Source organism: Pongo abelii, chromosome 19 (genome assembly GCF_028885655.2).
Source record: "Pongo abelii isolate AG06213 chromosome 19, NHGRI_mPonAbe1-v2.0_pri, whole genome shotgun sequence".
In the NCBI taxonomy this organism is placed as follows: Eukaryota; Metazoa; Chordata; class Mammalia; order Primates; family Hominidae; genus Pongo; species Pongo abelii.
Genome location: NC_072004.2, coordinates 16765974 through 16779085, shown reverse-complemented (window position 1 = coordinate 16779085; position 13112 = coordinate 16765974). Strand labels below are relative to the sequence as shown.

Below are 13112 nucleotides of genomic sequence, written 5' to 3'. Positions count from 1 at the left end.
TTACCAACATATTCAAACTATATTCAGTTGATGGCCAATTAAGAAATTCTTTGATAGATTCTGATTTGTTTTACTTTTAGCGAACAGATATTTTACAAAGATTTTAAAAGCTTTAGTTTTCTTTTTTATTGTCTCATGTAAGAGTCATGTAAACCCCTTAACTCACAATTAAATTTTTGTAAGGGATGTTGGTTGAGTTTTTTCTCTCCTTTTAAAAATGTTTCATGTATTTTTCTAAGTCTACTACAGGGCAAAGAATGCCATTTGAAATGGAAATGGCATCAATAATTATGATTTTCCAGAAGTTTTCCCTAACTAGTTCTGCCATTTGAACTTGAACATGTAACCTTCAAATCTCAATCGTAACATTTAAATTGTTATTAATAGGTGACACAGCATATTACTTAAAAGTATATACTCAATAGTATTTTACGTTTCTTCTCTTAACTTGGTTAAAAAGTTCCATTCAGAAAAGTAATCTATAGTTAATTTAATTGATATGTCTTCTTTATATAAGGTCTTTAAATATATTTTTAATTTCTCCCTCATGTTTAGAGTTGGGCAGAGGGGAGCTGGTCTTTCAGCCACCATTGCTAGGAGTGAGCATGAGATTTCTGAAATTATTGATGGGCTCTCTGAGCAGGAGGTAAGAAAATAAATTTAATTCAAGTTAATTGGTTAATTATTAAAGCATTTTAACTCTGTAGGAGCTAAGGGTTTATTTGTATGTAAATGTGGGAACTTTATTGAGTGCTAGAGTTTAGACTGTCAAAGATTTGAGTGTCTGTTAAAGGGTTTTTAAACGAGGCAGTCACACGATCATACTGGAATTTTATAAAGATGGCTTTGGCAGCAAGGAGACCTGGAGAGAGGTGAGGAGGCTGTTAGGATAAAAATAAGGTTCTGAGTCAGGGCAACGGTGGTAGGGATGTATAGGAGAGTGTAATAGAAAGGTAGAATGGACAGGCCAAGATGGATGGGATGTGGGAGATGAGAAAGAGGAAGAATAGAATGTGACTCCCTTGTTTCTAGGTTAGAGAAGTAAGCTGGTGGTGCCATTTCCTAAAGTAGCAAAGGAGCATGTATTTTACAAATGGCAGTATGTTCCTCAAAGGGTGTTGTCTAGCAAGTGAACCTGGGAGAGAGTTGAACTGGGGATGGTTAGATATCAGAGTCATCTGTATGCAGGTGATATAGTCCCAGGCAAGTATGGTAACACATGAAGTGAAAGGGGCAGGTGAATGAGAATATAGAGATTAAGTTTATATATGGAGGAGATTCATCTATGAACAAGAATGCCATTTCACTAATTTTTAAGGTGAAGAAACTCTGTTGTAGCAAGTGGCATTACTTTGTTTTTCAGGCATTTCCTTGCCTGTATAAAGAGCAGAATTAATAAAATTATGAAACAGGTAGTAGAGACCAAGGTATATGTTTGACAAATATATCTTCAGACCCAAAAGCAGTATTTCCTCCCTTGTGAAGCTTCCTCACTCACTTTCCCAAAACAGAACTCAATGTCTAGTTAGTCTCAGTTTACATTTATTTCTGTTGTGTTTCTGTTTAATAAATATTTATGATCAGCTAAAGTGTCATCTTCATGAGTGTGGTTATTATAAACCTTTGGGTCAGGCTATCTTTGAGTTCCTGTTGCCTAATGTTTAATTGGATATTAATAAATAAATGCAGAATAAGAATAAATTTCCATTTCTAACATTGAATCTTTTTAGCCCTGTTCAAACTCTCAAGATTTTTCCAAAAACCATCTACTATTGACTGAGTTTTGCTAGTTTTGATTTTATTATATGGCTTTTCTTAAACCTCATCTCAAAATCTTGTTTATTTGAAATAGTGGCCTTAAGTAATGATCAAAGATATTTTTTACCATGCTTTATACTTCAAAATAAATGTTAAGTAGACTTAAATATACAGTTAATACTCGATTTGCAAAATTAAGTGGAGTAAAGTGAATTTAATCTAAAATGTTCAATGATTTAGAAATAATTTAGATAAGTAAAATTCCTGTTTTCATACTACTTAGCACATTTAGAAGTAAAAAGCAGTGTCATGACTTCCTCTGCTCTACCCTTTACTACTACTTAACCTAGCCAGTTTTTTTTCCCCTCTTTCTATGGATATTGTTGGTTTAGGTTGTGGTGGACTAACTACATCTTTGGTTTTTGAGGAGGGAGAGTTTGAGGGGTAGTTACTACTTAAAATTGCCAATTGTGATAAGCACCTCATATGTATTATTTAAACTATGAAAATTCTGTGAAATGGAGGCTATAATTAATGGCTGTTTTGCAAGTTAAGAAAGTAAAGCCCAGCTGCAGGTTAAATAATTTGCCCAAGGTCACAAATTAATAAATAGTGGAGCCAGATACTCAACCCAGGCAGTCTGACTCTGGAACTGTGTGTTCTTTTCCATATCTGTATTCAATCAAGTCTATTCTTTCAACAAATATTTATAGCCTATTATGTGCCAAACTTTCCTTTAAGCATTGGGAATACAGTGGTGAATTAAACCATCAAGTTGCTTGATCTCAGGAAAAATTACTTGTGAGACAGTTGCAGTAAGTTTTTCTCCAGGATGAAAAAATAGCCTATTTGTACGGAGTTTGTCTTTGTGTTGATATATGTTGTAGGATTCTGTCAGTATTTGATTATGATACCCTGTTTTGCATTCATAACTAAATAAAAGTATATAGTATGCTCTTATAAGTTACTGTGTTTCAGAATTCTAGTTAAACTAGTCCTGAAGGAGGTATAGAACTATATAAACTATATCTCAGAGTTCCTTAAACCATTTTACTTCTCAGATTGTTCTTATACTGATCGAAATAGACTTCTACAGGTGGTTTTTCTTTCCTTATTTCTGATATTCTCCTTTCCCAAAGAGAGGATTCAAAGGCGATTTTTGGTGCATTGAAATACATAACTCTTTAGCGACAATTACAATATTTAGTCAGAGGTATATCCCACACTCAAGCTTTTCAGTGCATTGTTATGTGATTTCAGGATCTTAGCCATTTCTAGAGACACCTTTGAGTTATCAGAGTTCCAGAGCATACCAGCTTCACTGTGCCCAGATTCCCGGAGATGTACTTCTTTTGGAATACATTTATGATGTTATCCTTGCTAAATTTTATCTCAAGCCCTAAATACATATTGCACATAATATTGCATAATATCAGGACAAGTGAATTTTCCTTTTCTTTTTTTTTTTGAGATAAGAGTCTTACTCTGTCACCCAGGCTGGAGTGCAATGGTGTGACTTTGGCTTGCTGCATCCTTCACCCTTAACCTTCCGGGCTCAAGTGATCCTCCCACCTCAGTCTCCTGAATAGCTGGGAATACTGGTACACCGCTGTGCCCAGCTAACTTTTTGTGTGTGTGTTTGTTTGTTTGTTTGAGATGGCGTCTCGCTCTGTCAGCCAGACTGGAATGCAGTGGCACGATCTTGGCTCACTGCAACCTCCGCGTCCCAGGTTCAAGCGATTCTACTCCCTCAGCCTCCCGAGTAGCTGGGACTACAGGTGCATGCCAGCACACCCAGCTAATTTTTGTATATTTAGTAGAAACAGGGTTTTGCCATGTTGGCCAAGCTGCTCTCAAACTCCTGACCTCAGGTGATCCACCTGCCTTGGCCTCCCAAAGTGCTGGGATTACAGGTGTGAGCCCCCACCTGGCTTCTCACTTAGCTAATTAAAAAAAATTATTTTGTAGAGATGGGGTCTCACTATACTGCCCAGATTAGACTTGGACTCCTGGGCTCAAGCAGTCCTCCTGCCTTGGCCTCCAAAAGTGCTGGGATTACAAGCGTGAGCCACTGTGCCCAGCAATTTTTCATATCTTTTGTAGCAGTATATTCAAGAGCTTTAAAACATAACCACTTACTCTATATTGCTTTTAAAATTACCTCTAAAGTACATGATTGAAATAACATTCAGCCCTTGGTATATGTAGCCATTATTTCTACAATGACGAGTAAATCTCTGTTAAATTTCTTTATTTGCTCTTTGACTGATTCCATGAGGAAACATCTGTAAGTACATGATTGAAATGACATCAGCCCTTGGAATATGTAGCCATTATTTCTACAATGACGAGTAAATCTCTGTTAAATTTCTTTATTTGCTCTTTGACTGATTCCATGAGGAGACATTTGTAAGCATCTAAAATTAGTTTATGTATTGAGGTAATTTCAATCTAATGTGTAATTTCAGTCTAAACACTATGGTGTTCAAACTGATTGAGAGTGTCCCAGGAAATTAGAGACTTTGTAAGGACTTGACTATTAGGCAGTATCCACTTTTATGAGGAAAATTTTTAGGGAAATACCTTTTCTTATATTTGGGTAAATACTTATAATTTGGGTAAAAGCTTTTAAATATAAGTTTCTACTTACAAATTTCCTCAGTTAAACTTTGGGAAAAATAAGTTCTGCATGTGTAACAAAGTTTTAGTTGAAACAAGCTTCATTTCTAAGAATAACAACCTTAAATTTTCAATGGAAAGATGATGTAAAATTAGCAAGAAGCGTTAATAGTAAAGTGAGTTTAATTTAAAATCACTGACTTAAATTTTGATGCCTGTTTGCTTATTTTTCTATTTATTGTTCTCTAATATGACGGTAAAAGTTGTTCTCTAGAACAATGTTGAGACTTTAAAAAATGAGACTAATATGATAATTAAATGCTCCATAAGGTCACCACTTCAGTGAATTTGACATTACTTTTTATCTTCCAGGTCTAAAATTTTATTATGTTAAGTATCAGCTTAGTTTAAGAAAAGAATTCTTCTCAAAGGAGTAGATTATTTAAGAAATGATATGGATATTCTCTGCCTCTGTAATTCATACAGTGAATATTTATTAGATATATGAGTAATTATTGTATGTTAGATGCCGTGGTATACACTGCTATTGTTATTAAACTGCATACATGGTTTTTTAGTGTATATTAAGAGCATTGGTCCATGGCCCTCCTTAAATTTCTAGTTTATGTTTTATTCTAAGTAAATCGTATTTTTTTTCCAGAATAATGAGAAACAAATGCGGCAGCTCTCTGTGATTCCACCTATGATGTTTGATGCAGAACAAAGACGAGTCAAGTTCATTAACATGAATGGGCTTATGGAGGACCCTATGAAAGTTTATAAAGATAGGCAGTTTATGAATGTTTGGACTGACCATGAAAAGGAGATCTTTAAGGACAAGTAATTTATATTTTAAATTATTCTCTAATAGACATCTACATAAGTTAGTAAAAAGTATTTGGCATTTCCTTGTAAATTGAACTGTTTTCACAAAAACTTGGTCCCATTTTGGTGTTTGAATCAATACTGTGAAAAGTAGAGAATATTGATCTTCCTGTAAGTTTATAGGTGGGAAAAGAGGTAACAGATAAGAACTGGGGTTATGGAGTCATGTTAAGAGTGGTTCCCAAACTTGGGTGCTGTCTGAACTTTTGGGGAGCTTTTATAAAGTACAGATTTCTATGTATTACCATGGACTAATCATTTCCTGGTGTATGGTGCCCAGAAATCTGTGCCCTTTAAAAGTCTCCAGTGATTCTACAATTGTTCCTCAGATTGGCAGTTAGAAAGCCCTATACATAGTATTTCTCTTCTGTTTTTTTTGAGACGGGGTCTCGCTCTGTCGCTTAAGCTGGAGTCCAGTGTTGTGATCTCGGCTCACTGCAACCTCTGCCTCCCGGGTTCAAGCGATTCTCCTGCCTCAGCTTCCCGAGTAGGTGGGACTACAGGCATGTGCCACCATCCCCGGCTAATTTTTGTATTTTTAGTAGAGATGGGGTTCTGCCATGTTGGTCAGGCTGGTCTTGAACTCCTGACCTCAAGTGATCCACCTGCTTCGGCCTCCCAAAGTGCTGGGATTACAGGCATGAGCCACCACGCCCAGCCTATACATAGTATTTCTTTTCCCAAGTTTTTTTTTTTGGTTGTTGAAATGTTTGTGTGCAAGTGTGTTTTTGTTTTCGTTTTCACTCAGGTTTATCCAGCATCCAAAAAACTTTGGACTAATTGCATCATATTTGGAGAGGAAGGTAAGATATGGTTTGCATTGGGAATGTTTGTAGGTTTGTGATGGTTGTTACTTTGAAATTCTTGTGCTCTGACACATATAAGTAGTTAACTAGAACCAATTTTAAAAAGACTGCGAAGAGTCTCATGTGATTAATGTAATGATAATTACAATTATAAGAGAAATCTTAACACAGAACACAGAACTAAATGGTTAATGAAAGATGACCTGATTTTTATTTCCCTAAAAACACATAGATTACAATGCTTTTGGAACCTCATTAAATTTCTAATTAAAATATCAGTCTCGTGCTCGCTTCAGCAGCACATAATACTAAAATTGGAACGATGCAGAGATTAGCATGGCCCCTGCGCAAGGATGACAAGCAAATGTGTGAATCATTCCATATTTAATATAAAGTTGATTTTAATGTTTTTGAACAAAACATTTAAAGACATTTTTAAAATTTGCATGTATGTAATCAGAAAGGGAATTTACTTGTTAATAGGAAAATATTTGAATGTTTCTGATAGTTCCTGGCATCTTTCACATAATTTGGATTAACAACTGTAACTGTCTGTTAAAATAGTACCTATAATGTAAATAGTTTTAGAGCCTAGATACGCCTTAAAATGCTAGCAATGTATGTTGTTCTTTTTCTTTAATTTTACTTTGAGAATACCAGAGATTTTCCTTGAAAGTAATATTTAATTGAAAAAATTTCTTTATTTCATTGGATCCTCAAAAATAATTGTTTTATTTCTTACAGAGTGTTCCTGATTGTGTTTTATATTACTATTTAACCAAGAAAAATGAGAATTATAAAGCCCTAGTCAGAAGGAATTATGGGAAACGCAGAGGCAGAAACCAGGTGTGTTTTCTTACTGTATGGAAGATATTTCAGGATTGGGGGAAATAGGCAAGCAAAAAGTGTTAAAACAGAAGTCCTGCCCTTAGTGTGTAGTTTAAACATTGATGTTTCTGTTAAATTAATGAGGATGTTATAATTATTTTGAAGTTATATTTATGTATTTATTATATCTTGTATTTCAAATATATTTTAAGTTTCTAGTGTGATAAAATTAATTAGAAAAGTTTTATACCATTCTGTCATCTGAGTCATGCATTTCAGTGTCAGCAATAATCATATAATTAAATATGAAGCCATTAATACTTTTAATACACTATCTTTAGCCAGTCTGTTTATCTGAGGAGGGGTCACGTAGAGTAAGGGAGAGAAATACAACATGGTACCTTGATTAGAGATTCTTTACAAAAACCTGGAACCTGATTTTGTTTCATATTAACTTCATTTGTGGAGTTCAGATAGTTTAATTTCTTTCTTTCTTTTTTTTTTTTGAAACAGTCTTGCTCTGTTGCCCAGGGTGGAGTGCAGTTGTGCTATCTTGGCTCACTGCAACCTCCGCCTCCTGGGTTCAAGCGATTCTCCTGCCTCAGCCTCCTGAGTAGCTGGGACTACAGGCACCTGCCACCATCCCGGCTAATTTTTTGTATTTTTAGTAGAGATGGGGTTTCACCATGTTGGCCAGGATGGTCTCAATCTCCTGACTTCCATGATCCACCTGCCTTGGCCTCCCAGGGTGCTGGGATTACAGGCATGAGCCACCACGCCCAGCCTAGATAGTTTAATTTCTAAAAAACACTTTTTATGTCTGGGTGTGGTGGCTCACGCCTGTAATCCCCATACTTTGGGAGGCTGGGGCCAGAGCATCGCCTGAGCCCAGGAGTTCAAGACCAGCCTAGGCAACATAGCAAGACCCATCCCGTCTTTACAAAATAATAGAAAAAATTAGCCGGGCATGATGGCGCATGCCTGTAGTCCTAGATACATGTGAGGCTGAGTTGGGAGGATGGCTTGAGCCTGGAAAGTCGAGGCTGCAGTGAGCCTTGATTGTGCCATTGCACTCCAGCCTGAGTGACAGAGCAAGACCTCTGTCTCCAAAAAATAAAAAAGACACTTTTACTAAAGGTAGTTTTCCACAAGTATAAAACTGAAAAAGGTTAGTTTTCACAGTTGCAATTCAGTAATTTCAAAATGATTTTCCCCAAAATAACTGATCAGCAGCTGCCATAGCTCACAGGTGCTTACCAGATAGACTGCTGCGCTACTGCCACCACCACAGTTAATATGGAGGCTTTTGCTGTCTACACCCAGATAGATATTACAATAAGGACTTGCATGCATGAGCTCCGACACTGCAACGATTCATTAGCATTATCAAATCTCTTCTGGTTTTCCCACTCAGCCACCCTTTTGTTGGGGTGGGGTCTTACTCCCTTTCTTTGTTTGATAGCCCCTGGTTACTAGATATAGGTTATTGACCCAGTTCTCTCAGTGTTCACAGCTATAACCTTTTTATGTTTTCTGGGTCATTATTTCCCACAGAACACCACCACCCCACATGTTGTGATTACATGCTCTTTGGAAACAGTATTTCTTGTTTAAAAAAGTATAGCGAGTGTTTCATGAGTCAACTGTGTAAAATGCTGTTAGAGGTTGAGTAAGCCAAGGTGCCTTAGACGTGGATTTTCAGTGAATTAATGAGGGGGCAGAAACATGGTTACACAGAGTTGAAGAAGATGTAGAAGTGAGGAAGTAGCATTAGTACAAGTGCAACCTTGTTTTTAAAATTTGTTTATAAAGTGGAATAGTGAAATGGGTCGGTAGGGCTAATGAGGATCAGAGAAGGGAGGATAAAGGGCATACTTGTACACTGATGGGTGCAGTACCATAAGACAAAGGATGGATGCTTGCCAAGCTTCATAAAGATGTACTGACAGAAAAGGAATAAATTGAGTGTTGACAGTGAGATAGGAAGCACTATTCCACCAGAGAGAAGAATATTACCAGGGCTTTTCTTCCTGCTTCCCCTAAAGAATGTAGAATCAGGGTCCTGTAGTACCCTTTTAGCTAGAGATCATAGGGACCATCTATGTTTTAAACAAGTTTCAGCTACAATTTTTTTTTTTTTTTTTTTTGAGATGGAGTCTCTCTCTGTCGCCCAGGCTGGAGTGCGGTCCAGCAATGGCGCGGTCTTGGCTCACTGCAAGCTCCGTCTCCCGGGTTCACGCCATTCTCCTGCCCCAGCCTCCTGAGTAGCTGGGACTACCGGCACCCGCCACCACATGCGGCTAATTTTTTGTATGTTTAGTAGAGACGGGGTTTCACCGTGTTAGTCAGGATGGTCTCGATCTCCTGACCTCATTATCCGCCCGCCTCGGCCTCCCAAAGTGCTGGGATTACAGACGTCAGCCACGGCGCCTGGCCTCAGCTGCAAATTTTTAACAGTTTTATTCCTAATTGCCAAATAGTATTTATAACTTTATCTTTAGAAATTATAAATGTTACTGTTTAAAATGTTCAGTCCTACGTTAACGTAAGAGATAAGGTGATACTTATAACAGTGTACCTTAACCTTTGCCAGATTAGCAGCCAGTTGCCCATGATGATAGAGGAGAGAGCTCTCTAGCAGGAAGTTCTGTGGGGCACGGATGTTTGTTATTCTGAAACAGTCGTTTCTGTCCTAAAGTTGTCTGGGACACAGTTTCACTCCTCTCTCTGGCACACCAATCCTTTTTAAGATCCAGCCATGTCGGTGTTCTCTTTTGTACATTTTTGGTGCATGTTTCAAAGTACCTGTCTCAGAATGTATTTGCAGATCTGAGACTTGCCACGTGCACCCTCACCTTGACCTGAGCCTTAGGTTGCTTACCCCCAGGTAGGCTCAGTTTTGGGTTGGTCAGCACTTCTGGTAGGCTAGCCCTGCCCTCATTAGCTTTTAAGTTATTACTTTGAAGACTTTTCCTCCAATTTTACATTTCTCTGGTTGTTTCACTGGGAATTTGGGAGAGGTGTGAGTTAAATGAATTTAGACCATCATCTCACGCCACCAAATTTATCATTGTTTCTTAATTGTTTGTATACTTATTCCATTTATTTGTGTCAAAATAGAGGGGCAGCTTTTCAGAAATTAGGTGGTGTTAGTTTAAGGGCTCTCTGTGTAAAACTGAATGCCTTTTGAGCTGATACCAGGTGAGAGAAGAAGCCACTGGGGTTTTGAGCAAAAGAGTGATGCCAGATTTCAGTTGTGACATGATTACTCTGGTTGCTCTGTTGAGCATAGTTTGTAAGGGGACAAGAGAAGAAGCAGAGAAACCAGTTAGGAGGTTGTTTTAATAATCCCATTGACTTGGACTAGGCTACAGTGAGGAGGCGGGGAGAACGGATTAGTTTCTGGATGTACTTTTGAAGGTAAAACCACGAGATTTTGCTGATGGATTGATTGTGGGGATGAGGAAAGGACAATAATCAAGGAAAACAAGTTTTGACCTGTGGAGTTGCCATTTGCTGTGATAGGCATGACTGAAGGAGGAGCAGGTTTTGAGGGGAAAATCAGGACATGGCTGAATTTGAAATACCTATTAGGTGTCTAAGCAGAGATCCAAATGAGATGTCCAAGTAAAGTGGATAGTTAGACATATAAGTCTGGAGTGTAGGAAAAAGATCTGGGTTAAAGATAGAGAATTTGCTTTATAGAAAAAAGTTTAGAAATACTTCTTTTTAAAAACAGAATTGAGTTGCAAGGTTAAGATTTTCAAAATCTATGTATCAACTCTCTTGATTTTACCCTGGTGGATACAGAGATCCAACTAATTTGAAAATCACTTTGCTTCTCTGCTATGTAACCGAGCTCTAGTCAGGAGGGTTTAGCTCAGGTAATCTCACAGCCATTATGGCATGTTTACTTAAAGATTCTTTAGAGTTCTGCTGAAGTTTATGCTTGATCCTGTCAATATGAGTTTGATTACTCTCCCTATCCTCTACTCCCAGCCTCCTTTTTATAGGAAGTAATTTTTATTCAGCAGATAAATGTATAGTTTGTGGCTGGGCACGATGGCTCACGCTTGTAATCCCAACACTTTGGGAGTCCAGGGCGGGTGGATCACTTGAGGTCAGGAATTCGAGACCAGCCTGGGCAACATGCTGAAACCCTGTCTCTATTGAAAATGCAAAAATTAGCCTGGAGTGGTGGTGCACACCTATCATCTCAGGTATTCTGGAGGCTGAGGTAGAAAAATCGCTTGAACCTGGGAAGCAGAGGTTGCAGCGAGCCTAGATCATGCCACTGCATTCCCACCTGGGTGACAGAGCAAGACCCCATCTGGAAAAAAAAGAAAAAGAAGAGAGAGAGAGAAAAGGAAGGAAGGGAGGGAGGGAAAAAAGAAGAAGAAGAAGGAAGGGAGGGAGGGAAGGAAGTAGGGAAAGGAAGGAAGGAAAGCAAGAAAAGCCAGACTGTATGCGGTGGCTCATGCCTAGAATCCCAGAGCAAGACTCCATCTCAGAAAAAAAAAAAAAAAAAAAGTGTAGTTTGCTATTGATAGATTCTAAGTTTGCAAAGTTTGATTTTTTTAAACCTGTTGCTACAGGGAAGCTTAGTAGTGTTCACTCTGAAAATGAGTTTTAATCTTAGACTCATAGGAAAATGAGACAGATGTTTATATTTTTGTAAAAATTGTGTTCAGAGGTTATTATTGGCAGGAATTTTAACTCTTCTCTCCAAATTCTGATAGAGACTACCCCAACCCATTTTTATAGTTCAGCTTGTTACCATTCCATGGAGAGTGAGTGTGGTTCTCTATATGTTTTTGTTGAAGTAATGAATACATATTGGAGATTGGAAGCCAAAAACCACTGTTGAATGTTATTATTTAGGATCTAGGATTATGCCCTACGTAATAGTTTGATTCTATGTACATTGTTCTTGCTAGCAGTAAGAATTTCTTCCCCTAGTAAATGCTGTATTTTTCCAACATAAACTGCCATCTGGTAAGTCTGTCACTGTACGGGTAGAATTACTGTGGTACTTGCTAGTTACCTGCAGTAAAGCAAGTCATGTTAGAAACCATATTCTTCATTTCCAAATGCTTGATTACTTTTCACAGGAATTCATGCCCTTCTTTTATGCTAACACCATTTTCTCCTTTATGCCAGCGTGTTTTTATTCCCTAAAGGTATTCAGAAGCATATACTTAGGTAAATATAGCAATTTTGAAACTGGAGGAATTTCTGACTAAACTGTTAGCTAGTCACTAGATAGAAAGAATGTTTTAGACAAGTTAAAAAGTTTATTATATCGGCAAGAGCTCTAGCCCCAGAGTGCTCTGCCCCTTTGTACCTATGTGACTCTAGGTGGGTCCTTTCACTTGGTGAGCCTTGGTTTCCACATTCATGAGAGTTCGGACAGTAATACTTAGGTTGCATGGTTAATAAGAACTGGGTATGTGTGTAAAGTCCCTGGAGTGCAGAGTCAGGCACAGAGAGTGCCCAATAAATGGTAGCCACTGTTATCTTTATTGCCATTGCCATAGTGTGTTTTTTGGTGATTGACAGCTTTCACTCTTCAGGAAGTTAGTCTGAAATTCAATTGGCTTAGGAGCACTAATTGTTAATAAATTTTGATAAGATAAGCTTAAGATATTTTCTGTTTATTTCCCGAAGTATATTTTTAATGAAAATATTGTCCAGTAGTGAAACGGTATTTCATTTTCATCCTCTTGTAAATTTTTATTTACAATTGCTGCTTGTTATTAAATTTAGTAATTTAGTTTTTTGGCAACTTATTTTCTGCTGAATGGGAACTTGTCTGTTTCTCTGTTTTCTAAAAAGGTGAACATTTAAACAAATATAATTAGCACATATATATAGTTAGATATTCATTTATATATGGTAGTAATGAATCTCAGCATTAACTATTATTTGATCTTGCCAAAGGGGACCCATATGAAACTGAATCCTGTTCTTAAATTATGTTGAAATATACTTACCAGGTCAAGCATGGTGGCTTACACCAGTAATCCCAGCACTTTGGGAGGCTGAGGGAGGAGGATTGCTTGAGCCTGGGAGGTTTGAGACCAGCCTGGACGAAAGCTTTAAAAATTTATACAAAAAGTTAAAAAACTGAAAAATTTGATTTTCTACAAAAAAATTAAAAAATTAGCCTGGCACAGTGGCGTGCACTGTAGTGTAATCCCAGCTATTCAGGAGGCT

At 37.6% G+C, this 13112-nt stretch overlaps 1 protein-coding gene and 1 non-coding gene across 21 annotated transcripts in view; both read left to right on the top strand.

Annotated features, from left to right (window-relative positions):
• NCOR1 (nuclear receptor corepressor 1) overlaps positions 1 to 13112 on the top strand; it is a 185405-nt gene that overhangs the window by 73754 nt on the left and 98539 nt on the right. For all 20 annotated transcript variants that reach the window (XM_054536273.2, XM_054536269.2, XM_054536266.2 and 17 more), the window contains 4 exons: positions 556 to 646; positions 5039 to 5217; positions 6011 to 6065; positions 6813 to 6914. In XM_054536273.2, coding sequence (XP_054392248.2) covers positions 556 to 646; positions 5039 to 5217; positions 6011 to 6065; positions 6813 to 6914 — 427 coding nt within the window. The remainder of the gene's footprint in view (positions 1 to 555; positions 647 to 5038; positions 5218 to 6010; positions 6066 to 6812; positions 6915 to 13112) is intronic.
• On the top strand, positions 6352 to 6456 carry LOC112129739 (U6 spliceosomal RNA). Its single transcript, XR_002912098.3, has one exon. It is a non-coding gene; the product is annotated as a U6 spliceosomal RNA (small nuclear RNA).